The following is a 27,720-nucleotide window of genomic DNA, read 5'->3' on the forward strand; positions in this document are numbered from 1 at the left end:
TACAAGTCTTAAAAAGGCTCACTTTCTTCTTTGTTCATAATGTAAAAGTATTAAACGTTGTACACTAGCATTGGATAAATATTAGGCTATAAGGCTCTCACTCACAGGTTGATAACTTTAAAATCAAATGAAGAATTAATTGTAAAGATTGTGTAGATGCAATACAAATACAATTTACAATAGAGGCAACCCTAAAATACTGGTCCCTGTGTTAAATTATACAGGAATGCCCAATTCCAACAACTTTAGTTGGTCCTCGTGGTGCGCAGTTACTCACCTCAATCCAGGTGGAGGAGGAAAAGTCTCAGTTGCCTCAACTTCTGAGACAGTCAATGTGCGACCACTAGGAGGATAGCCCACGTGAGACTACCCTCCTTAGCAACTGGGCCAATTTGTTAGCTCAGGGGTCCTGGCTGGAGTCAATCAGCACACCCTGGATTTAAACTCATGGTATATATGCTCTTTATGCACGCTTAAGTATAACTATGCATAACTATGAAGTGGTGGTGGTGTAGTGGGCTAAAGCACTGAACTGGTTAGCAGAAGGTTGTCTGTTCAATCCCCACATCCACCACCACTGTGTCCTTGAGCAAGGCACTTAACTCCAGGTTGCTCCGGGGGGATTGTCCCTGTAATAAGAGCACTGTAAGTCGCTTTGGATAAAAGCATCTGCCAAATGCATAAATGTAAATGTAAACTATTTAAATGATAATGTTATGTTTGAGTTAAGTTGACTGAGTTTGTTACATTTCCAGTTGTGCTTTAAAGTCTTAAATTTAGCTTCATGTAACCTGTAGAAACCCAACATTTTATTTTGCTTTGTGCTTTGTTTTTCTTTGCTTGGATTCTGAATACAATTTTTTATCCTTTTGTATTAAATGTATGATTGACTACATTGGAACATGTGAATATTGGCTTTTGAATGGCCAGTGCTGGGTAGATTACTTTAAAATGTAATCCAAATAAATTAATTACCAATTACACAATTTAAATTTGAATCAGTAATGCAATCTTTTAGGTCACACTTTGTAGTCAAATCTGATTATTTTGGAGTACTCTTTACTTTAATGAAAATCTAATCATAAAGTTAAAATACCAATTAACTGTCATTTCAGAAAGTTTCTTAAAGTGTTATAAAGAACTAACTGTTATGTTACACGAGGGTTGGAACTGGACCTTGGAACAGTGGACGGCCGTGTACATATGTGTTGTTTACTTAGGAAAGTGATGGCACCAGGATGCACTGTGGAAAGACGACAAGCCGATGGATGGAGTGTGATACTCTGGGAAATGTTCTGCTTGGAAACCCTCAATTTGACACGTACCACCTACCTAAACATCGTGGCAGACCAGGTACACCCCTTCATGGCAATGGTATTCCCTTATGGCAGTGGCCTCTTCCAGCAGGATAATGTGGCCTGCCACACTGCACACATTGTTCGGGGATGATTTGAGGAACATGATGAAGAGTTCAAGGTGTTGCCTTGGCCTCCAAATTCCCTAGATCTCAATCTGATTGAGCATCTGTGGGATGTGCTAAACTAACAAGTCAGATCCACAGCGGCTTCATCTTGGAACCTACAGGACTTGAAGGATTTGCTGCTAATGTCTTGGTGCCAGATACCACAGGACACCTTCAAGGGTCTTGTAGAGTCCTCGGCGGGGCTACGCTGTTTTGGCAGCACTCAGAGGACCAACAGCATATTAGGTCCTAATGTTTTGGCTCATCAGTGTATACACACACACACACACACACACACACATATATGTATGTGTATATATATATATATATATATATATACGTATACTGTGTATTTTAACTGTATGTCAAGTATGGTACCAAATTTTCGGTAGTAAGGTACCCAACCTTGACCTAACAATTAGCTTAGCTCTTCTCCACAGTAGTAATCTCCCAAAAAAATTAAACATGACAGAACATGAAACACTAACAAAACTTAAATTTCATTGTGCATAGATGCATTCAAATAACAATTAATTTTCAAGTTTACTCTCCAAACCCAATCCCATGCAAATCATGCTGGGAACTGGAAATCCCCTGCCTGATATAAAAAGAACATTGATGCAACAAATATTACTCGCATAGTCCCAACACAATTGGATTAAGTGACATAGATGGATTGTACACAATGAAATTAATTTGAGACCAAATGCTAAAGAACTGTGTTGCACTAGCTCATTTTAATTAATGAATTTAGTTAATTGAGAAAGCAGTAAAAATCAGGCTGTGTTAACACTTTCCTTTAGAAGTCTGAATCCATTTGAACATTTCATTGCAATGTGATCATATCACTTTTTGATGACTGGGTTGAATATCACTTGGATTTTACACTATATAATTATGTTCTCATCTCAAACATAAATTAAGTTGATTTCAAGTGTACTTGTTTGGTATTTTCAATATAGCTGCTTTATTTTATTTTATTCAGTGCAGAACTGAGAGAATGGGTTGCTTCAAATTTTTTAAATCAAAGTTACTTTAATAAGAAAATCTCTTGAGTAAAATGAAGTAAGGACGTGCAAGAAATCACTGTGATCTGTTGTCAGTAAAAGGTGAAATGGAGAAAAAGGGAGGATGGTGGCTGTTGACCATCTAACTGATTCGGAATAACATGTAATGCTAGAGAGCTCTCAAATACCTTTATTGGTGACATCACTGTTAGTTGTATAGGCTAAGCAACTGAATGTTCTTGACTTTTGAAGTTAAGAAAACAAACTCACTGTTATCTAAAGCAACCTCTTGGGTTAATGTATTTTACTCATGTATATATGTCTGCTTCACATGAGAGAAAAAGCTTTCTATATGTGATTAAAAAAACAAAAGCATGCATATGTAGACTAAACTGTTTTTGCAATGGCAATCAAGCTTCTTCAATCTTGAATTTTGACAGCAGATGGCAGCATTACTCAATGAATGCAGAGAGGAGTAAAGACGTCTCTCCAAACAGGACACAGTAGGCTACTAGCAGGGGTTAAAAAAAAGTATATAAATAAATAATAAACCTTACAATGTCATTACTCTGGTTCCATTAAATATGTAATAAATTGACTATGCTTTATTTAAATGTATATGTAAACAGCATAATGCTTTACTACAATTTAATCATCCTACAAACATCTAAACAGAAAGAAAATGTATAATAATAATTATAATAATAATATATTATTATTATACAGTCTACAGTTTTGATAGTTTGCGATCCACAATGATGTGAAGGTGTCTAAAATATTGCTAATGGGATTTCTAATGGACCAGTGTCCATGTTAAAAACATTACCTGTAACTAGCTATAATCACCATAGTAATAATAATAACAATGTGCAATTTCTAGGAGTTCTGAAAAGTAATAACATAGTAAGTTCATGTTGATAATTGTATTACTCAGTACATAATATATCGCCTATTTGTAAACGGACAGTACAGGAACACTTTTATAAATAACGTTAGCGCATAGTTACATAGCGTCTTTACAAGAGAAGCTTATAAATCAAACTTTTGAATCACACTATCTATTACCGTCCCCTCCCCCAAATTATTCAGCATGATTGACATCCGTTCTGTCCAATCGACGCGGTCCGTGGCAACATGGGCGGGTCCTTTGGCTGTATTCTAACAAGCTAGGCTGCAAAACCTCAGTCTGAACTCCTGCATGCAAACACACGTTTTGGTGTGTGTTAAGGTTCGCTTAAAAACTAATATCCAGCGACTTTTGGAGGAACTTATCTGGAGTTTGAAACGGGGCTTGGTACGTTTCCGTTGTAAATAACGGCTGGATGCATAATTTGTGCGCATGCTTTTTTTGACGGCACTTTTAAGATTGTTTTGCAGACGGACGTTTGATCTCAGGGGTAAATGGGGTCGTTCGCTGCTGACTGTGCTTGTTTTGATGGTGCTCTTGAATGTCATGACTAAAAAGGACACTTGTAATTTTATTTTTAATTTTTTTTTTACAATTTAACATTTTTTGGTATAACCGATGGATTATTTAAACTTAGTTGTAACAATGTAACATGCTGCTGAAAAACCATAGTGTACTGAGGTATCGATGAACTGTGCTAAGGGGCTAATTGAAGCTCTTGTCGAATTTTTTTTTGTAAAATGTGCAAATCATTATATTTTTTTTCTTCAACGGTGAAGATTTCATGCCCGGCGTTTTGACTTTTAACCCTGCAATATCTTTATTTTTTTACCATGGCAAGCCCGAACGCCGAGCAAGGATGTTTTTCGGACGTGAAAAAGGTGGGATATTTAAGGAAACCCAAAAGCATGCACAAACGGTTTTTTGTGTTGCGGGCACCGAGCGGCTCCGGACCATCCCGATTGGAGTACTACGAAAACGAGAAGAAATGGAGACACAAGTCAAGTGCCCCGAAAAGATCCATTGCGATTGAGAGCTGCTTTAATATAAATAAAAAAGCGGATTCTAAAAACAAACATCTCGTTGCCCTTTATACCAAGGACGAGTACTTTGCCATGGCCGCCGACAGCGAGCTGGAGCGGGAGTCGTGGTACCAAGCTCTGGTGGAGCTGCATAACAGAGGGAAAGTCCACGAAAGCTCCGCGGGCCACTGTGTTGGCGAGGATAATTACGGCGAAGCCACGCCGGGACCTGCCTTCAAAGAAGTCTGGCAGGTTATCTTGAAACCAAAGGGTCTTGGTCAAACAAAGAACTTGATTGGAGTTTATAGACTGTGCTTGACCAATAAAACAATCAGTTTTGTGAAGCTCAATTCTGATGCAGCTGCAGTGGTGCTGCAATTAATGAACATTAGGAGATGCGGTCATTCTGAAAATTTCTTTTATATGGAAGTTGGAAGGTCTGCAGTGACGGGGCCTGGGGAGTTTTGGATGCAAGTGGATGACTCTGTTGTGGCTCAAAACATGCATGAAACTATATTAGAAGCCATGAAAGCCATGAGTGAGGAGTTCAGACCCCGCAGCAAAAGTCAGTCATCTTCCAACTGCTCAAACCCCATCTCAGTGCCTGTCAGGAGGCATCATCACAACAATCCTCCCCCCAGCCAAGTTGGATTGGGCAGGCGCTCGCGAGCAGAGAGTGTGACTGCCACTTCTCCTGGTAGGCCTGGGAAACATAGCCATTCATTCAGAGTGCGAGCATCCAGTGATGGGGAGGGCACCATGTCCAGGCCAGCATCTGTGGATGGCTGTCCTAGCAGCCCGAGCACAGCACAGCCGCAATCACAGCGGCGCAGGGGTGGATCCAGGCTTCACCCACCTCTCAATCACAGCAGATCTATCCCCACGCCCACCTCGCGGTGCTCCCCCTCAGCTATCAGTCCTGTTAGCCTGTCCTCCAGCAGCACCAGTGGCCATGGGTCCACCTCTGACTGCCTTTTTCCACACCGCTCTAGCGCCTCTATATCTGGATCGCCAAGTGATGGTGGTTTCATCTCCTCAGATGAATACGGATCTAGTCCTTGTGACTTTAGAAGCTCCTTCCGCAGCGTGACGCCAGACTCACTTGGCCACACCCCACCTGCCAGAGAAGAGGAGATAAACAATTACATCTGCATGGCCAAGCCTGGTTCACTCCTTGGGAGCCAATCGCGGAGCCAATTCAGAGGAACTCCATCAAAACTGGAGGACTCTGAGATGGAGAAATGTTTCAGGAAGCGAACGCACTCTTCTGGTGCATCGCCGCCAACCCCATGCCACCAAAAGACCCTGTCGCAGTCTTCTGCCGCATCGTTGGATGAATATACTGTAATGATGCCTGCATATCCTAAAAGCCGCTCTGCTTCATCATCGTCATCAACATACAAGAATTCGTTCATGCCTACACATTCATACCCAGAAGAAGGATTAGAAATGTCAACAGCTAAAGAAAACTGTGGGCCAGAGCACAAAGATGATGGCTATATGCCCATGTTGCCAGGTGTTGCACCTGCAACCCGAACAGTGAAAAATGGTGACTACATGCCCATGAGTCCAAAAAGCGTGTCTGTACCACAACAAATTATCAACCCCTGGCAGCACTCGCATGTTGACTCCAATGGCTATATGATGATGTCACCAAGTGGCAGCTGTTCTCCAGATGGCACAACAAACTATGGCAAGATCTGGACTAATGGTGTCAACCCCAAGCTCTCCATTGAGTGTATTGAAGGAAAAGTGTCATCTTGTGGAGACTACATGAACATGTCCCCAGCTAGCTGCTCAACGACCAGTACGCCACCAGACTGCTTCTTCAGCCCTGTTGAGGATCATCCCAGGCCTATGTATGGCTACTTCTCATTGCCTTGCTCCTTCAAACATGCCAACAAAAAGCAGGATCAGAACCCACTTCGGATGTCACTGGGCTCCAGTCGTGTGGCATATGCAGATTCCTCCTCCTCTTCAGCGAGCAGCGACAGCCTGGGTGGTCAAGGCAACTCGCAACAGTCTGCTGTCAGACCCAAAAGGTCAGAGGGCAACAGTAGGCTGACACGTCCAACACGGCTGTCACTGGATGCTAGCAAAGCAAGTACTCTACCACGAACACGTGAGAATCCCTTCCCTCCAGAGACCAAAAGTCCTGGGGAGTATGTCAACATTGAGTTCAACGATAAGGCGTATTCAGTGAGTTTAGCATCGCTTTTCCCATCTGTGTTCACTGGCAGTGACACTGAGGCCCCGTCAGACCTTTCATCATCTGAGTACATGAACATGCAGCTGGGGTCACAGGCCAGGCAGCTGAGCCCAGAAATGGAGATTTCCACATCCTGTTCAGACTATGCCATCATCACTCCATCAAACTCTGTATCTTCCGCTCCTTTGCCATGTGAGAGCATATGTGAGCGTGACTACATCAGCATGCAGTTGGGATCCTGCACTAACTATTCTAATAAACAAATGATGGTCATGACTGAAGCTTTGCCAGATGCTGAAGCCCCTCTCAGTTCCATATCACCCAATCATGACATCTCAACTCTAAGCGGCCCTCTGTCAGGGCTTTGTGCCTTCACACGGGTTAACTCCACATCTGGGCGGAACCAAGGGGCTAAAGTTATCCGTGCTGACCCACAAGGAAGACGGCGACACAGTTCGGAGACTTTTGCGTCCACAACAATTAGAGGGGTGGTTGACACTTCAGCAGCCTGTCCGTCAGGTGATGTCAAGCGTCACAGTTCTGCCTCTTTTGAGAATGTTTGGTTAAGACCTGATGAGGCCTCTACTACGGCCGCTTCTCCTGTGTTCACCATAAGCGGTGGACAAAGGGAAACCACTTTGGACCCAATTCCCACTTTAATGAGTCATGACCAAAATGGCCTGAACTACATAGATCTGGATCTAGTACAGAATGGTGAGCAGCATGTTCCAGACTGGAATGTGTTCCAATCTCAACCAGTGGAGCTGGGAGCCGTGGAAGGTATAGAGGAGCTCCGTGCCTACGCCAGTATAAACTTCCAGAAATCAGATGAGACCAGAGGGAATCTCACACACCGAGAAGGTAAGACCAAGTGTTGTATGTGTGACTAATGAACCATGATTGAAGCAGTAGTTCACCCAAAAATGAAAACACTGTATTCCTTTGCTCACCCACATGTTGTTTTAATCTGTTTATCTTTCTTTCTGTGGTGAAACACAAAAGTAGGTATTAGGCAGAATCTTTGCCTCATTCACCACTGTTCAAGTCTTTGCATACTTTTCCATAAAAAGTTAATGTTGACAGAGGCAAACATACTTAACTTTGCATTGTTCCATGGAGGAAAGTCAGATTTAAAACAATATTGGCGTGAATAAATAATGAAAGAATTTTCATTTTTGCATGAACTGTCTAAGAATGGTTGAAGGGCTGGTTCACACAAAAATGTAAATGTTGTATTCCTTTACTCACCCTTATGTTGTTTTAAACCTGTTTTAAGTTTCTCTTTGGAACACAAAAGGAGATGTCTAGCAGAAGGTTAGCCTCGGTCACCATTCACTTTCATTGCATTTGTTTTTTCTCCATATTAAAAAGTCAGTTGTGTTTGATTCTAACATTTGGAACAAAATTATGCTGAATGAATCTAGTTGATGAGTCACTATTTTGATTGAACCTTTAACAAAGCATCTGAAATAGTTTAGAGTTGTGTTTACATGCTACCAATATTTCCTTATGTCTGTCTAATCATCATACCTGTCTCAGACATTTAATAGGTAATATGCACATCATTGTTTTTTTTTTTTAAACGGCCCCCATTTATCCATGTAATTTAAGTCTTCGGTGGAAAATCCCTGTTTGAAATCTTAGCTGAGAGCTGAGGGGGGCTCAGATTCCCTCCTTATGACTGGGCCTCTTCAGGCTGATAAATAGACATATTTGTGAATGGAGGCAGAAAGACTTGCCGTGTCTACACTTGTTCCCTATGCGACAAAAGGGGGGCCACACGTAAATGCATTTGAGAGTAACTAAGTAGTCTTTCTTTTTGCAGATGCCCTTTTGAATGGAAGTTTACTTGGTGTGTAAGTCCGTCCATCAGAGATATCTTTGATATGAATAAAGCGCTGTGAGAAATCTGCAGAGTTGTAACGGGGTGAACAGAGCTGCCACTACTGTGCATTCACTACTTTGCTGAAGGAACTGGCGGTCATGCCTGGCTGACTCTGTATCATCGTTGTTTTAGTTTATTTACGTGCCCCTTCAGTGAGTGTGGACTTTTCCACCCCTTTGGCCTTCGTTTATGCTTTTTCCTAAATGTAAAAGGTTTTTTTGTCTATCCTAAGGAATGCATATAGGGTTGTTATAGATCAGATGAACTCCTTGCCCCATCGATGATCATGCTATCGCACACTTTTAATAGTTCACCCAAAAAGGGAGATGTTACACTGATTTCACGCATCCTCCATGAGTGGAGCATGAGCAGGGCGTTTTGTGAGCATTGCTCACAGAGCGTGTGAATCCAGCGTTGGGCTAAGTGTTAGGAACTGACAACCTCAGTCACCATTCACTTCCATTGTATGGGAAAAAAATATGCAATGAAGTGAATGGTGACTGAGGCTAAACATCTCTTTTTGTATTGCATGAAAGAAAATCATACAGGTTTGAATAACAGATTTGAGGCTAAGTAAATTATGAACTGGAGGTGAACTGTCTGTGTCGAACTGTTTATTTAATCCATTAAAAGAGATAGTTTACCCAAAAATTCAAATACTCATTATTAACTCACCCAGATGTGTATGACTTTCTTCTGCAGAACACAAATAAAGATTTTTAGAAGAACGTTTTAGTTCTGTAGGTCCATACAGTGCAAGTGAATGGTGATCAGATCTTTTGAAGCTCCAAAAAGCACAAAGGCAGCATACAAGTAATCCATAAAACCCCATTGTTTAAATCTATGTCTTCAGAAGCAATATGATAGGTGTGGGTGAAAAACAGATGAATATTTGAGTCCTTTTTTTACTATAAATCTCCACTTTCACATTCTAAAAGTGAAAGTGGAGATTTATAGCAAAACATTATTGAAATATTGATCGGTTTCTCATCCAAAGTGGATTGCATCACTTCAGAAGACGCATATTAAACCACTGGAGTTGTATGGATTAATTTTAGGATGGTTTTATGTCCTTTTTAGAGCTTCAAAGATCTGATCACCATTCACTCAAAAGTCATACACATCTGGAAAGGCATTAAAGTGAGTAAATGATGAGAACATTTTCATTTTTGGTTCAACTAAGCCTTTAAAATGTGTTTGCTAATCAAAATATTTAGCATTAGTGGTATGCTAAAAACAAAGTGATACTGAACATTCTGTTAATGCATTTAAATCTAGACTGGATATTAATAGACAAAATACCACCAATTAGCCTGCATTTTTATTAAATGCTTTTATTTACATGTAATTGATTTGTATAGATAGTATCGGTTTTCTGTTGTCATGCAGTGACTGAACTCCGTGTGTTTAAAGGGAGCAGTTAAGTTGATGTTGTGAGAATCTGTATATGTGTACTTGCTTGACTTGGATTGGTCACTGTGTGTGTTTGTATATGTTTTGAGCTTGGCTTGAGACAGTTGGGGAGGGTGAGGGACAAGCACAGGGGCTTTAGTGTTGCGTAACCGATGTTTTTTTGACTCCGGACACCCTGTGTAGGTGCATTAGAAAAACCTCCAATTTTCCTCTGGAGAAAAGAGCTGCATTTAAGTTAAAGGAGCGATATGTAACATTGACATCAAGCGTTTAAAATGGGTTCTGCAGTCCAAATTCTAAATATTGGAGAGAGTTGTCACCTCCTCCCCAGACTTAAAGCTCATACGGGTTGCCAGGTTGAGGACACGCAACAGGAATGAGCAAACTGCCAATGGAAGCGACGAGCGTTGCACTGGAAGTTGATCATCTTATGTATATGTTTGCAATGTTTTTATTGTTTGCAAATTATAAACCAGCTCATGTGGGTTTTCTATATCTCTTGTCAATGTTAGCTAGATGTATTGCTGGCTTCCATGGCTGCAGCGCAGTGTTTGCCCGCTAAATTGTTTTAAATCTGGCAGCCCGGGGTGTCGAAATACTATTGGGAAATTGGCATTGGGCGGGATCACACAGGCAAAAACTGAAATTCCAGCCTTGAATGGACATTTCAAAGTAGAATATACTGGCTGTAGCATTGTTTTCGGGGAAGACCGTATTTCAACTTAGCATGTTTCCTAAATCTAACATATTATGAAAATGTTTTGCTTCAGTAAATATATTACATATTGCACCTTTAAGCCAAAAATGAAAATTCTGTCATTTACGTATCTCCATGTTGTTTTTAACAAATATGAATTTCATTCTTACGTGGAACACAAAATAAAATTTTTGACCTAATATTAGCCTCAGTCACCATTCACTTTCATTACATCTTTTTTTCCATACAATGGAAGTTAATGGTGACTGAGGCTAACATTCTGCTCAAGTCATAGAAAGCTGAAATAAATACAATATTGTGGTCATATATGGCAGGAAAACAGAAACTCCTTATTCATGTGATGTAGTTTTTTGCTTGTGTTTGTATTTTTGATGCATTTATTGTGCATGATCTAGTTTTTCAATTTCATCTGCCACCTCTGGCACATGTTCTGCTCATGGCATACTTCTGTGTTTCTCATCGCCAATGCCACCCATCTCTATGGTAACGATGTAGCCGCAGCGCTTTTTTCCCGTGTCACAACAGATTAACGGGCCACAGGCTGAGACGCCGGGGGCTTCAAAGAGCCGCATTAACATTGGGCAGTAGAGAGGTGGGGCGGGGTGACCGAGTTCTTCGGTGGGTTTGGTCAGCATGAGACGATTAGAAGCCCTGCCCACCTCAGGCCACCGTGATTGGGTCATCCTGCAGAGTGGCTTCTTGTCTCCGTTACCCTTTTTCTCTCCCTCCCTCTTGCTCTGTTTCAACTACGTTTTCTTTTTTGCAGTCTTTCCCTCCATTTCTTGCATTCTTTGTAAGAGATTTGAAGTGCAAAGAGTCGTAAGGGAGCATGAGCAGTTAGAAGTGGAGCGCTGGGAATCGGATAATCAAGGAATCATGGGTATTCAGGGTAGAAGCTAAGCATCAGTGCAGGATTAAATCAGGGAATCGTTTTAGAGTTGAAACTAAGGTTGTAAATTATTAATTGTGGACAATTTATTAATTGTTGTCTATAATTTGATTTGTTAAAGGGGTTGTTCACCCAAAAAAGAAGTCCCCATTTTCAGTCACCATTCACTTTCTTTGCAGTAAGTCCTTAACATTCTACCTAATATTTCCTTTTGTTTTCATTTTTACACCCTTGTTCACCATTCCATTTCACAGCATCTTTAACCATACAAAGAAAGTACATGGTGACTGAGGTTGTCAGTCCTTAACAATCTACATAACGTTTCCTTTTGTGTTTTAATTGCTGCATCCTCAGTCACCATTCCCTTCATTGCAACTTTTTACCACACAATGAAAGTTAATGATGCTATTTGCAAGCTTGACAACGAGTGTTTGAAATGGGTACTGCAGTCAAATTGTTGGAGAGTTGTCTGCCTCGCCCAGACTCTTAAGCTCATGCGTGTTGCCAGCGTTAGCCAACTCGGCATCCGTTTTAAAGGATTTCTGGGCTTCAAGTTGTCTCCATCTCCAAAATGTATCCTTGTTGTACTACACCTCTGGTCATGGAATCTATTATCTCTGATCGAGTTCGTTTGCTGGCTTCCATGGCTGCAGCACACAGTGTTGTTTGCCTGCAAACTTGTTCAAATCTGGCAACCCAGTGCTGTTTAAATACTATTGGTGAGTGGGCATTGGGCTGGATCACACAGGCCTGGAATGGAAACTTCAAAGTAGAATATACTGGCTGTAGCATTATCGGAGAAAACAGTATTTCAACTTGGCATGTTTTCTAATTCTCTAATGACAAATTAAGGTCATTTTATGATTTATTACTGTAAAAAAAATTACATATAGCACCTCCCTAACATTCTGCCTAACATCTCCTTTGGTGTTTTAATTTTGACATGCTCAGTCACATTCCCTTTTTAATTACATTCATTACCAGACAATGAAAGAAAAAATGAAGACTACGGCTGTCAGTCCTTAATATTTCACCTAACATCTCATTTTGTGTTTTCATTTTACTATGCCTTTAATGATCGTGATTAATCAATTAATTGTTAATGTAAACAATGACGTTATGGAGATTTCTGTAAATTTGCATCATTAAATGAAACATTAGCAAAGGCAGAGAAAAAACTGGATATTTAAAAGTAGCTAAACGACAGATCACTGTCAAGGTGGCCAGTGGGATGAGAAGCTGGCAGGTCGAGTGCTCTATACTTTGATGGGATCATTGGAATGCATGTAAACGGTGTGTGTGTGTGTGTGTGTGTGTGTGTGTGTGTGTGTGTGTGTGTGTGTGTGTGTGTGTGTGTGTCACTTTGTGGGGACCAAATGTCCCCATAAGGATAGTAAAACCCGAAATTTTTGACCTTGTGGGGACATTTTGTCGGTCCCCATGAGGAAAACAGCTTATAAATCACACTAAATTATGTTTTTTGAAAATGTAAAAATGCAGAAAGTTTTCTGTGAGGGTTAGGTTTAGGGTAGGGTTAGGTTTAGGGGATAGAATATAAAGTTTGTACAGTATAAAAACCATTATGTCTATGGAAAGTCCCCATAAAACATGGAAACACAACGTGTGTGTGTGTGTGTGTGTGTGTGTGTGTGTGTGTGTGTGTGTGTGTGTGTGTCCAGGGTTGGAATGTAACAGCAACCTTTGTGCCTGTTTTACAGAGCCGCTTGTTAAAGTGGAGACAGGCAAAGATGTGGAGGGATGGAGTGGAAGTAAAGAGAGCGGTAGGCAGGGGCACACAGAAGGCGAAAGAGAGGGGAATAAGGAGGGTTTAAGGGATTAACTGATCAAGGTCAAGTTTAAGATAAACCAGAAATGTTCTCTCCAATCAGTGTTTTTTTTTTATGCGAAAGCAACCTCACATCTGTGTTCCTATACAGCATTAGACTTTTACTTCCTCCTAAAGTGTTTTAAAGGGATGGTTCACACAAAAATTAAAATTGATGAATGATGTTAGGCAGAATGACCTTTTGGGCCAGGGTCAAAAGTGGTGGGCAAAATTAGCTAAAAATGGCATCGGAAAAGCTAAAATGTCCAAGTAATGTGAAATGTGCCCCCTGAAATGTTAATTTCTGTTCTTTATTTGTAACATTTGATACCTTTCTATTCTAATCCTATCTAGTTTCTCAGGTCTAGTTACTGAAATCACCTCTGAAAACGAATCGGTTACCTAACGTAACCTCGGTTCTCTCTAGATGAGGGAACGAGTATTGCGTAAGCTAGCTTACGCTACGGGAAAGATTCATCTTTTCTGAGATATTGAAGCCAAAAAATTATCCTTAATTTTGTATCATTTGTCAACGCAGTGCAGCAACTGCAGACCTTGAGCGGGCTAGCTAGCGAGCTCATTGGTTGCTCTGCGGCAACTGCTGCAGCCTATAGACGAACTTGAGCGTAACTCGCGTCCAATGAGAGGCGTCCGCGCGCTACTGCATCAAAGCCCGCCAAAATGGGCGTGGCTAGAGTGCATATAAGCGTAGTTCGTGAGGCTGGAACCCTGGTTTTCATTGAATGAAGCGAAAGTCGCCGTGGCGCGAAGCACGTCGTTTACACAATACTCGTTCCCTCATCTAGAGAGAACCGAGGTTACGTTAGGTAACCGATTCGTTCTCTTACGAGAGGTTCTCTCGTATTGCGTAAGCTAGCTTACGCTACGGGAACCCATTGTCAACGCCGTGCGCGCCAAGCATCCACTGCATGAGCCCTGGGGGTGGGGGGACCTGGGGGAGCCCTTGTGAGTGGTGAAATAATATTTGGCCGGCAAGAGTGCGTGCCAGTGTGTGTGTAATACATAAGGACATAGTGGGAATGGAACGACAGAGCGGCGGTGCCGGTCTGTGTGGAATGAGTCCCATCAGTGCAGCTCACCAGGGGAGCTCTAGCGTATTAAACCGCTAGTAGTTTTGCCTGCAGGGCGGGCACTTCCAGATTGTAAAATCTGACAAAGGTGGAAGGGGAAGCCCAGCCCGCTGCCACACATATGTCGTGAATGGAAATCCCGCTGGACCATGCCCACGATGAGGCCATGCCTCTAGTGGAGTGAGCCCTAATGCCCAACGGGCTTGGCAGGTCTTTTGACGTGTATGCGGCAGCAATAGCGTCCACTATCCATCTAGACAGTGTCTGTTTCGATGCGGCGAGACCTTTGGTGCGCCCTCCGAACGAAACGAAAAGCTGCTCAGAGCGTCTGAAAGAGGTGGAGTGCGCAGTATACAATCTCAGTGCTCTGACTGGGCAAAGGAGATTGGCGTCGCGTTCGCTATCGGATGCTGGCAGCGCCGATATTGAAATGACCTGTGCTCTGAAAGGAGTACCGATCACCTTGGGAACATGACCTTGGAGTCACTTGGTCCAAACTCAAGACACGCAGTGCTGACAGACAGCGCGTGAAGGTCTCCCACACGTTTGACTGATGACAGGGCAGTCAGAAAACGGTTTTGAGTGAAAAGGTATTTCAAATCCACGGATTGAAGCGGTTCGAAAGGGGGGGCTTTCATAGTTTCGAGAACTATAGAAAGATCCCAGATAGGAACCGATGGGGGGCGCGGGGGGTTCATCCTTCTAGCTCCCTTGAGGAAGCGGATGACCAGCTCGTTTTTTCCCAGTGACTGGCCGTGCAGGGGTTCAGCGAACGCTGCGACGGCCGCCACATACACTTTGAGCGTGGATGGGGATCTGCCCTTATCTAGCAGCTCTTGTAAAAACACGAGCAGCGACGACACCTCACATGTCCGTGGGTCCAGGTCTCTGTCGGTGCACCATTTTGAAAACACAGACCATTTTGACGCATAGAGTCTTCTCGTGGAAGGGGCTCTAGCGTGTATGATGGTGTTTATTACCCCTTCTGGCAGAGCGACGGGTAGTCGTTGATCACCCACGCGTGCAGCGCCCAGCGCTCTGGGTGGGGATGCCAGATCGTGCCGCGAGCTTGAGAGAGGAGATCTGTTCTCACTGGGATGGGCCACGGCGCTGTCAGTGACAGCTGCGTAAGCTCCGGGAACCATGTCTGATTCTCCCGAGTGACTCGTTTCCCTGATCCTCTGCATTACCTGTGGCAATAGCGAGACAGGAGGGAAGGCGTAAAGCGGGCAGTTGGACAAGTCCTGGGCCAGCGCGTCCTCGCTTTTCGAGAAAAATATTGGGCAGTGAGAGTTCTCTTCTGACGCAAAGAGGTCTATCTCTGCTCTGCCGAATATGTGCCATAACTTCTGGACTGTTTGAGCGTGCAGGGACCATTCCCCTGGAGGAATATTGTCTCTGGACAGTCTGTCTGGGCCGTCGTTCAGGTGGCCTGGCACGTGCGTCGCCCTCAGCGAGCGCAGGTGGCACTGGGACCAACTCAGTATGCGTTTCGGCCAGATGGAAGAGGTTCCTGGATCTGACACCACCCTGACGGTTTAGGTAGGATACCACAGATCTGTTGTCCGAATGGACCAGGACGTGGTGACCCTGAATGACCGGGAGAAAGCGCACAAGCGCGCATACTCGACCGCTATCATTTCCAGACAATTTATGTGAAGGAGCTTTTCCTGAACTGACCATAGGCCAAAAACCGGAGAGCCCTCGCGAGACCGCGCCCAACCCGTGTTGGACGCGTCTGTCGAGATGACTTTTCGGCGAGATACAGCTCCCATTGTCACTCCCCGCTGATACCATTCGGCCACTGTCCAGGGCTGCAGAGCTGAAATACAGGTCTGAGTCACCTTGATCAGCTGGCGACCTGTGGCCCAAGCCCGGCGAGACGCGCGGGTGTTTAGCCAATGCTGAAGCGGGCGTATGCGCAGTAAACCCAGCTGAAGTACTGCTGCGGCTGAGGCCATGTAACCTAGCACTCTCTGAAATTTTTCAGAGGCGTGAGGCTGTTCATCTGAAAGGACGCGGCTAGTCGCTGAACACGGCACGCGCGCTGTGTAGATAAGCGAGCCGTCATAGCCACGGAGTCTAGTTCTATTCCAAGGAAGGAAATTGCCTGACTGGGCTGTAGTGAGCTCTTGGTCCAATTGAATGCAAGACCCAAACTGTTCAGATGGCTGAGGAGTACTGTTCTGTGAGACAGAAGCTCCATATGTGACTGTGCCATAATCAGCCAGTCGTCCAAATAGTTCAGAATTCGCAAGCCCTGACTCCGCAGGGGTGCGAGCGCCGCATCCATGCACTTCGTGAAAGTACGGGTGCTAAAGACAGGCCGAATGGAAGGACAGTGTATTGATAAACCTGGCCGCCGGCTGAATCTCAAGAATGGCCTGTGACGGGATTTATCTGAATCTGAAAGTAGGCATCTTTCAGATCGAGAGAGATAAACCAGTCCCCTGGCGTATGCGCGCGAGGAGTTTCCTGATTGTAAGCATTTTGAACGGTCTTTTTGCAAGCACCTTGTTCAAACCCCTGAGATCTAATATTGGTCTGAGGCCGCCGTCTTTCTTGGGAACAAGAAAATAATGGCTGTAAATAACCCTGACTCCCTCAGCTAAGGCTGCACTTTCTCTATGGCCCTTTTGCACAGAAGGTTTGCTATTTCTGAACGAAGCATGCAGGCTGCTTCCGTGTTCACAATAGTTTCGAGCCAGCTCTGAAGCGGGGAGGGCAGCGATCGAACTGTAGCAAATAGCCCTGTTTTATTGTGCTTAACACCCATTTGGATATCCCTGGGATAGCTTCCCACGCTTTGAAGCGTAACGCTAGAGGGTGAATGGCCAATCGCCCTGATTGCCGCACACAGCAGCTGAACAGAATGTGTGAGCGCTTACTGTGCTTATGCATGACTGCTCGCGGACAGCAGGGACAGGCTGTTCTGTGAGTGACTTCCGATTGAGGTGAATAGGGAAAGAGTCACATCTGTTAAGTGATGCGCGAGCATAGTCACGGGCACGGGACTTACATACAGAGAAGTGTTTGCTGGCCATGTGACAGAGCGGGCAGAGAATGGGCGCCACGACGTATTCCTGAGCCGCTTATTGACTCTAACACTCGAGCGGGCTGTGTCCGCTTTATGTGAGTGGGCTCTGATAGGAACACGGAAGTGTAATGCTTGTGTGTAGGGGTGAACACTGGATTGTGGGCACATTTTCTACACATAAGGCATGTTTGCGCTTTACAAGATTACTTTGGGTCGCCGTGAAAACGGCGTTTGAGTGCAGGCAAGCGGGCAGTATCACCGGCTTGTTGGCTGCTGAATCCACCACTGTAGTAGCCTGTGAGAGGGGGACTGACAGGGGCTAAGCTTTGACGGTGGTCCGGCCGCGGCGGGACTGAGCCGTCGTTTTTTTCAACAAGGCTAGGAGGACTTCGGTTGCTCAGGTTTCAGCGCAACCTTAGACTGAGGCCCATGGGGGGGGCGGCGGTCTGCGGCGGCTGTCTGAGCGTGATCGATGGCGGCCACCCTGTCGACGCTGAGAAGTCTGACTTTGTTGAGCTGGGCGCTGTGAAGAGGCTCGTGCAGGAGGCTGGTCACGTGGGCGCCTGCAGAGGAGCTTAGCGCGATCGCGGCAGGAAGAGGTTCATGGCTTGGGTGGCTTTCTGGACTTCTGAAACGCGGTCAACAATGCCACTCACCGCGGAGCCGAAGAGACCGGTCGGAGAGAGCGGTGCGTTGAGGAACGTGGAGCGCTCTGCTTCTCCCATGTCGGCTAGCGTTAGCCACAGGTGTCTCTCGGTCACAGTCAGCAAGGCCATGCACTTCCCTAGAGCTTGGGCTGCAGCTTTGGTGACGCGAAGGGCGAGGTCCGTCGCGCTTCTTAGATTCTGGCCGAGAAAGGCGCGTTCCACGACTTTGCAAGCTCAGTGTGGAGTTCCGGCAGGAAGGGAGCGGCCCGGGCCGCGGGTGTTGCGCGGCGACGGCTCTGAAGAAAGCAGCCTGTGTGAGGAGGCGTGTTAGTTCCCCTTCGACTCCGGCGCGGGTCCTGCTGGATTCCTGGGCTGAGGAGGAGGCGTGGGAGCCTGACCACTCCTCGCTGTCTGAAGCCATGATGGAACAGCCCTTATCCTCCGCCTCGTCCTCCGAAATGGCAGCAGTGCGGCCGCTGGGCGGCAACTGCGCGTCCCGGGGGGGCGGGGAGGGTGAGAGCGATACTCGGGAGAGGCTCCGGCGAGGCAGTCGCTTCTATCACCGGTTCTGGCAGCCTTTGGGAGCGGCACTTTTTCCTGCGCGGCGGCACGGAAGGCGCCGGCGGCTCGGTTCTGAGCGCTCGAGTCGAGCCCGCAGGGTCGACATCGAAGCTCCTCGCAGAGGTCGCATCCGCCTTCAGCGGCGAGCTCTGCATGCCCCAGTCCCAGGCAGAGAGCGCAGATGATGTGGCGGTCTCCGGCGCTGAGAGGGGCGCGGCATGAAGCGCAAGTGGTGCGAGGCATCTTAAAAAGACGCTCGTTACTCTTTTGTGAAGTTCGTTAAGAACTAGCTTGCTCTAAAAAGGATACGTCGCCGGATGGCGTAGCTCGCAGGATGGCTGAAGGTGGCGGAGACGGCCGGCTTCTTCGAGCACTGTCCAAGCTTGCTAGATGCCCCTCGAGCGCGACGCGCTTCCAGTTCAGAGATGCGAAGAGCTTCGCTGAAGATGAAAATCAGGGTTCCAGCCTCACGAACTACGCTTATATGCACTCTAGCCACGCCCATTTTGGCGGGCTTTGATGCAGTAAGCGCGGACGCCTCTCATTGGACGCGAGTTCGCCTAAGTTCGCTCTATAGGCTGCAGCAGTTGCCGCGAGAGCAACCAATGAGCTCGCTAGCTAGCCCGCTCAAGGTCTGCAGTTGCTGCACTGCGTTGACAAATGATACAAAATTAAGGATAATTTTTTGGCTTCAATATCTCAGAAAAGATGAATCTTTCCGGTAGCGTAAGCTAGCTTACGCAATACGAGAGAACCTCTCGTAAGAGAACATTGAATGTGAGGAAAAACCTTCAACAGCCGAAATTAAAAATTGCTAGCTAAATTTTTTGGCGTAGATGGGTAACACTTTTAAAATAAGGTTGTATGAGTTAACATTAGATAAGGCATTAGGTATCATGAATTAATAATGAACAGTATATTTGTTACAGCATTTATTAATCTTTGCTACTGCTAGTTATTTCAGTAAAAATACAATTGTTCATGGTTAGAAGTTTACATGCACCATAGCCAAATACATTTAAACTCAGTTTTTCACAATTCCTGATATTTAATCTTTGAAAATTTCCCTGTCTTAGGTCACACTTTTAGGTCCCTGCTTTATTTTTTGAATGTGAAATGTCAGAATAATAGTAGATTTAATTATTTCAGCTTTTATTAATTTAATTACATTCCCAGTGGGTCAGAAGTTTAGATACAATTAATTAGTATTTAGAAGCGTTGTCTTTAAATAGTTTAACTTGGGTCAAATGTTTTGGGTAGCCTTCCATAAGCTTCTCACAATAAGTTGCTGGAATTTTGGCCCATTCCTCCCGACAGAACTGGTGTATCTGTGTCCTTAAGCAAATTTGCCACAACTTTGGAGGTATACTTGGGGTCATTGTCCATTTGGAAGACCTATTAGCGACCAAGCTTTAACTTCATGTATGATGTCTTGAGATTTTGCTTCAATGTATCTACATAATTTTCCGTCCTCATGGTCCCATCTATTTTGTGAATTGCACAAGTCCCTCCTGCAGCAAAGCACCCCCACAAAATTATGCTGCCACCCCCATGCTTCACAGTTGAGATGGTGTTCTTTGGCTTACAAGCCTCACCCTTTTTCCTCCAAACATAACAATGATCATTATGACCAAACAGTAACATTTTTGTTTCATTAGACCAGAGGATATTTCTCCAAAAAGTAAGATCTTTGTTTTTTTATGGCAGCTTGGAGCAGTGGCTTCTTCCTGAGCAGCCTTTCAGGTTATGTTGATATAGGACTTGTTTTAATGTGAAGATAGGTACTTGTCTACCTGTTTCCTCCAGCATCTTCACAAGGTCCTTTTGCTGTTGTTCTGGGATTGATTTGCACTTTTCTTACCAAACTACGCTTATCTCTAGGAGACTGAATCTGTTACCTTCCTGAGCGGTATGATGGCTGAGCGGTGTGGACCCATGGTGTTTATACTCGTGTACTGTAGTTTGTACAGATGAACATGGTACTGTCAGGCGTTTGGAAATTGCTCCCAAGGATGTGGAGGTCCACAATATTTTTTTCCGAGTTCTTGGCTGATTTCTTTTGTTTTTCCCATGATGTCAAGCAAAGAGGGAATGAGTTTGAAGGTAGGCCTTAAAATACCTCCAATTCAGTACACCACCTATCAGAGGCTAATTGTCTAAAGGCTTGACATCAAACTGCTGCCGTTAACTTTGTGTATGTAAACTTTTGAGCCACTGGAATTGTGTAGTCAATTAAACGTGAAACCATCTGTTTGGAAACAATTATTGGAAAAATGACTTGTTTACAAAGTAGATGTCCTAAACGATTTGCCAAAACTATCATTTGCTAAAATTGAATCTGTGGAGTGGTTAAATGAGTTCTATTGACTTCAACCTAAGTGTATGTAAACTTTTGACTTCAACTGTATATTTTAGTTCAAAGTGCATTAACTAATGTTAACATATGCAACTTTTCATTTTAAAAATGTTTTACTATGTTGAAATTAACATTTTATAAAAGACTAATAAATGCTGTGAAAGTGTTCATGTTAACTAATGGTGTTAACAAATGGAACCTAATTGTGAAGTATTACCAGTAACAGACATGCTTGTTAAGAGATTTTTCTCCAAAAAATGAAAATCAGATATAATTTAGGCCTACTCACCCTTTTGCTGTAAGTAAACAACATTTTCTTAAAAATCTCTCTTTTTGGGTTTCACGGATTAATGTCATGGTGGTTTTGAACTACATGACTGTGATAAATTGCATTTTTGGTTGAACTATCCCTTTAAATGTAAGTATTGACGAAGATTTGTTTTTATGTATTTTGTTTACTTTTTTGGAACCTTTGTAAGAACGCTGATAAACTTTTCAGTTGGAGTAAGAATGTGAGTTTATATCATGGTTTTATTGTGATGTACACTTGCAAATGATCATGTTGTATGTAGTTAAATTTATTAAATGAAATCTAGTTTATCCATATGATTAATTAAACAAATTATCATTCATGCCAACATTTTATCATTACGGTTGTTTTGATTTGTGCCTCATCTGCCAAAGATAAAACCACATGAACACTCATGTCCCCTTTTGTTCTTCAAAGTCATCTGAAATTTGTCAGCAATTTCACACAGAGTACTTCACACTGCTAATGTGCTGCTGACTATTTAGGGTGAGAGTCGGAACAGAAGGATGTGGTGAGTTTGGACAGGTATCAATGTGTTCCAGCTCCCACTATCAGACTTTGCATCAAAAGGGTGGGATGGGAGTCACGGGTTAGTTATATTCATATGAGAATGATGTGTTCTACCTCTGCCTGACAGCCATTTGAACTGACTGAATGGCCAAGCAGATAGATTGATGATTGAAAACAGTGTGTTGTGCATTGTCAGGCACTGGTATCTGGAACGATATGGTCTCTTGGAAGGGACACGGGGGTCTGTTTAAAAGGGATCACAATGTCTGGATGGACCTGCAAAGTGAAAATGGAACCATAACGTTCCATTAATAGCTTTAATAAAGCAGGCTGTGTTCCTGGATGGCACTAGATATACTCACTGTTCAAATAATGTCCATGTGTGGATCCAGGTATATGGGTCAGGAAAGGATGTGCACGTGCATTTCAGTTAGGAATGTACAAAGCAACTAGTTTGTCTTAAAGGAATAGTTCACCCTATCACTTTCTATATTTATTTTTATCCCCTTTTCTCCCAATTTGGAATTCCCACTACTTAGTATGTCTTCATGGTGGCAGTTACTCACCTCAATCCGGGTGGTGGAGGACAAGGCTCAGTTGCTTCTGAGACAGTCAATCCGTGCATCTTAACACGTGGCTCGCTGTGCATGACACTGCGCTGGATCACAGCATGTGGAGGCTCATACTACTCACAAATTAACACGTGCCCCATTGAGAGCGAGAACCCCTAATCATGAACATGAGGAGGTTTCCTCATGTGACTCTACCCTCCCTAACAACCGGGCCAATTTGGTTGTTTAGGAGACCTGGCTGGAGTCAATCAGCACGCCCTGGATTCGAACTTGCGACTCCAGGGGTGGTAGTCAGTGTCAATACTCGCTGAGCTAGCCAGTCCCACCACCCTATCATTAAAGAACTTGTATAATAAAATTTTTAAGGTGCATTCACATTCGACGTGTTCATGGAATAAAACCAACTGGACCAAGTGAAACAGAATTAAACCAAATGTGATTTTTAAAATGTTTCTGGGTATAATAGAATTTAAGCTCAATCGACAGCATTTGTGGCAGATTATTATTGACAGTTTATTTAAGAAAAGATGTAAAAATTGAGGTTACAACAAGGTGCACTTACAAAGGAATTGAATGGGGCCAGTCCATAAACATTATAAATATACATTATTTTAAAGGTATAGCCACAAGACCTAAACATTATTCTTGTTAAAATGATTTTAGTGTAATAAAATTGCTTGCTAACCTTATCAGTATTTCAAATTTGTTGCATTGGCAATGCCAGTAAGACCAATAATACATTTTATCAAACAAAGATTTTATTACATTATAGGCCTTGTTTCCAGCTGGTATTCTGATGCGACTTGGGTGATTCGATCACATGTGGTCAGATGAGACAAGTGGCCGTTTACACCTGGTCACTTAATGTGTCTCCTGTGACCACTTGTGTTCGGATTTATAGGGGACATGACGACATGTATGTAAGTGTTGTGCTTAATTATCGTGCAGTAACACAAAGTAAAGACAAAACACACAAAAAAATGGTGCACCGTTTCTCCCAGATGTGGTTAAATTGATTTGAGCACAAACGCAACATATTGAGCAGAATTATTCTTTATTTTAGTGGATTACCTGTATTAAAGGAGCTTCTAGTGTTCGTACTTGACATCCGTGTGGATATCAGACACACTTAAGAAGATCCGTGAAGCTCTTGTGAGTTAGTGTATGTATCTGCTTTTTAAAGTTTTCCGATCGGACTGTTAAAGGTAACCGGCAACATTAAACTCTAGTTTTAGCATATAACGGTTGATTGGCAGGTAGGGGTGATGCTTCACTACTGCCAGGAATCACACAGGATAGATGGCGTTTACACCTCAAATGCGATGTGGTCACGTGCATTTTTTTTTTAAACACACTCTTATGTGTCTTGTGTGATCCGATCACAAAACTGTTCAGACCCCATTTAGAATTGTTTAGTAGGGATGCATCTGCTCCGAAACTGAAGATTTTACATGGATCGGGTATCGGTCCGACGAGCCCGATCCAAATCCGATACAGTGTGTTAGTCATGTTCGTTACTGTCAAGCTAAAAAAAAAACACAATTAAAGTAGTTCATATGACTCATGCATTTTATTCAAAGCCACTTGAAGATGTGCGATAGCACTGCGAATCACAAAAGGCTGTGTTTAATAAGTAAATATATCAAATGCAGCGAATAGCGCTGCTCCGTTTAAAAAAACACTCGTGGCTATTTTTATCCTTCACGCAGTGTGCAATATTTGAGCACTACTCATGAACAACATCTCAGATGTAGATGCTCAAAAGTTTGGTTCTAAAAGTAAGGTGGGTTTTTTTTTTTTTTTTCAATCAGATTTTGAATAAGAAGCTAACTTGTCTACAAAAAGACACACATGACTTCCTGATGAGTTTAGAATGTCAAAATAAATGCATCAGGATTTAAAAGTTAAAGGTGCTCAATTAAGATATTAACATTTATAATAATATATTATTATCATTAACATTTTATTTACAAATTATTATAATATTTAAGTTGAATGGGTTCCAAAAAATAACTGTGTGACTGAGAAGTGAATCTGAATCCTTTGAAGTCCAATTGAAAACTTTTGCAAACAAAGACTTCTTTTCTACTGATGACTTATACTGGTATTACTGTTAATTTTGCTGCTACATTATCCAGTATACTAGTAAATAATAAAGTTTTTCTTAATAAGCTATGTTTTATATTGAAATAATGTGTAGTTAGAGGTTTTTGTTTCTTCACATATTTAAGAACACACCCAATTAGTTCCACATAATAATATAAAGATATTTTAAACTGATTATGCAAAAAAACAACACTGGTATCGGATCGGGATCGGCCGATACTGAGATTTCCAATATTAGAATCGGATCGGTAGAGAAAAAGTGGTATCGGTGCATCCTTAGTATTTAAGGCTGACCACATGTGATCTGATCTCCCGAGGGCCCCAGTGTTTACATCTTGTTGCTTTACATTTGAAACTCTGTGTATTTTAATGTTTATGTACAGGCACCATTCATTCCATTGTAAGTGCCTTACTGTAACCGTGATTTTTAAATAAGGGATAAGTTGAAAGAAAATATTTTGTTAATGTATGATTGTGCCCAAAATGCTGTTGATTGAACTCAACTTGTATGAACCCGGAACATTCATTTAAAAGATTAACTCATTTTAAAGCTGAAGTTTGTCATTTTTATGCCCCTAGTGTCACCAAACTAAATTGCAAACATAAAAAAAATTGCTCTCAAACAGATTTCCTGAACACTCCCATCTTCCAGTCAAATGGATTGTTCCGCCCCAGTTCATCTCTAAATTTGTTGCACTACAGCTAAAAAAAAAAAATAAAGCTAGAAAAATATCTAAAACTTACTAGTCGACCTCTCTGAATAGACGACCATTCTGGCCCATCCGTACTTACCACATGTCTTTCATATTTATTTACAGTCCTTTTAAGCAAAAGTGCTGAGTCTTTGTTGGATCCATGTGTGTGTGTGCTCATAAGAGAGAGAAGCATTACTGATCCTCCACTCTGCCCTGTTTTATTGGTCTGGACCAGTTCCTTACGACCCAGTTGGATCCGTCAGCTCTATGTCCTTGCTTCACCTCAGCCACACACACACCCTTTCTTTCTCTCCCTCTTTTTATTTCTCTCTCTCTGGTCAGGGTTGGGGCAAGGCCAATGCAAGGACAGGGAGTTCATATGAAAGGAAAAGATGAGTGTGTGCAAACTTGTAGGTGATCTGTATATTTACAACTTTTTACAAAGTTATCTTCTCTTTTAGAGGATGGTAGTAAATCTTTCGCTTCTCTCCTTTCAGTAGATGGCATTCAAACAAGGCCACAATAAAGCCTCGTTGACTCATGTTTTTGTTTGTGTTTGCTTGTCTAACATTAAATACAAATCTGCAAGTGACTGAAAAAGCATTAGGGACATCCCAAAGGAAAGATAAATCACAAAGGAGGTCTCTTTAATATAATCTTTTTTTTTTCTCCTAGACAGCAATAAGGGTAATTGAAGAGCAAATGGAGACTTTTGCTTAAGTTTCTTGCTTCTCATGACATCAAGACCCTGGCAATTTCGCGTGGCTCCACTAGAGATTCAGAAGGGGTCTCAAACTAGGCTCAGATATGCCAAGATACCAAAATCTGCAATTAGAAGTGTTGCTGCCCCAACACTGAGGTTGCGACAAAATTACATAATTTCCACGGGATTTTATGGCAACCATATAAACTTTTGAAACACATTTTAAATTATAATTATACTTGTCAAGCCCAATTCAAATTAATTGACTCAATAACAGAATCAAACAATCAGCATCACTTGGTTCGCTACTCCAGATAATCATTGTTCTGTCCAAAATCAAAATGGACTGTTCCACCACACTCTTCCTGAGAACGACAGAAGAGCATGCAAGTCATATACAAAAGTTTAAGACAAGCTCCCATTGGTTACAACCCCAACACTGAGGTCTCAACAAAAACTGGTGGAGACGAGCACAATTTACATTTCATTACATTGGCTCGAGCACAACGAATGAGAAAACAAAAATGGGTGAGGTGCACTAAAGTGAAGCCAGGAGCAAATGCAACCGCCCTCCTTTCTGCAGCTGAAGTAGACCTGCTCACCAGTGATTCAAATCACTCATCAGCTCCGCAATCACCTGTAAACACAAACACACGCAGAAAGGGAAAACATAAAACAGGCAGTGGACTAACCGGGTCGAAACAATAGTGAAAATTTTTACATATTAATGCAAACTTTTTTTTGTTATCAAATTCTCCCTAGAAAAAATTGTCTTTGCTATGCTGTCCACATTAGATTTATAGCACTATACTCTTACTGTGTTTTAACAATTGTCTCATTTGGGTCTAGTTTTATTTTTCCTCAGGAAATTTACCAGAAACATTTTGAGACAGTTGATTTCTTAAATTGAAAATGCCTTTTGTCATCTGAGTGATAATTTTTTGTTGTTCTGGTTTTCATTTGCACATACCGTGTGAGTGCATATAGTTAGCCTCGGACGGTTTTGGATTTGTTGTGAAGTTTTACTGTGCGTGTGTGTGCCCTTGTCGCTGAGGTCAGAGCGTCAGTGAGTCTGCTCAGGCATGCCTGCACTTCAAGCGGGCCACCTTTTATTTTCTCTGTAACACTCTCTGTATTATTCTTCCTTTTTCTCTGTAACACTCTGTCTTACACCTTTTGTTTAATAGAAGTGTGTGTGTGTGTGTGTGTGTGTGTGTGTGTGTGTGTGTGTGTGTGTGTGTGTGTGTGTGTGTGTGTGTGTGTGTGTGTGTGTGTAATGCTTATCAGAGACAGTTTTCCAATAAAAGTTCACAGATTCTTGGTAAACCTTTTCGGCGTAAGTTTTTGCCTCGTCTTTTTTGTTCCAGTCTCATTCCTGAAAAACATGGTCTGTCTGTCTTTACTGAAAAAGAGACCTTTTGTCAAAAAATGGGACCACTTTTGAAGTCTACCTATACAAAAAAAAAAAGATATCAGTTGGTTATACCATTGTTCTTATACACCACACTACTGTTTGGTTAATATAATTACAAGATACTAAAATACAATATGGTATTACTTTCTTGGTGACACAGTCTGATATCACCACCATTACTTTTTTGTAAGGGAAATACCATGGTACTGAATTATTACCATTTTCATATGCCATAGTATTGCATTGTCATCCAAAGTACTTCAAAGACACATTAATATCATGTTGGTATTTGAATTACCTTGGGAGTATATGGTAATATTTCAGTATCATGGTATAAATCAAAGTACCATGGTTTTATCATCTTTTACCATTACTGTACTG

At 42.6% G+C, this 27,720-nt stretch overlaps 1 protein-coding gene across 1 annotated transcript in view; it reads left to right on the forward strand.

Moving 5' to 3' along the window:
- The first annotated feature begins 3,669 nt into the window (after positions 1 to 3,669).
- irs1 (insulin receptor substrate 1) overlaps positions 3,670 to 27,720 on the forward strand; it is a 37,438-nt gene continuing 13,387 nt past the window's right edge. Inside the window, exon 1 of the mRNA XM_052107028.1 lies at positions 3,670 to 7,468. Within this exon, the coding sequence (XP_051962988.1) occupies positions 4,210 to 7,468 (3,259 nt within the window). The 5' untranslated portion in view covers positions 3,670 to 4,209. The remainder of the gene's footprint in view (positions 7,469 to 27,720) is intronic.

Source organism: Xyrauchen texanus, chromosome 36 (assembly GCF_025860055.1).
Source record: "Xyrauchen texanus isolate HMW12.3.18 chromosome 36, RBS_HiC_50CHRs, whole genome shotgun sequence".
Taxonomy (NCBI): Eukaryota; Metazoa; Chordata; class Actinopteri; order Cypriniformes; family Catostomidae; genus Xyrauchen; species Xyrauchen texanus.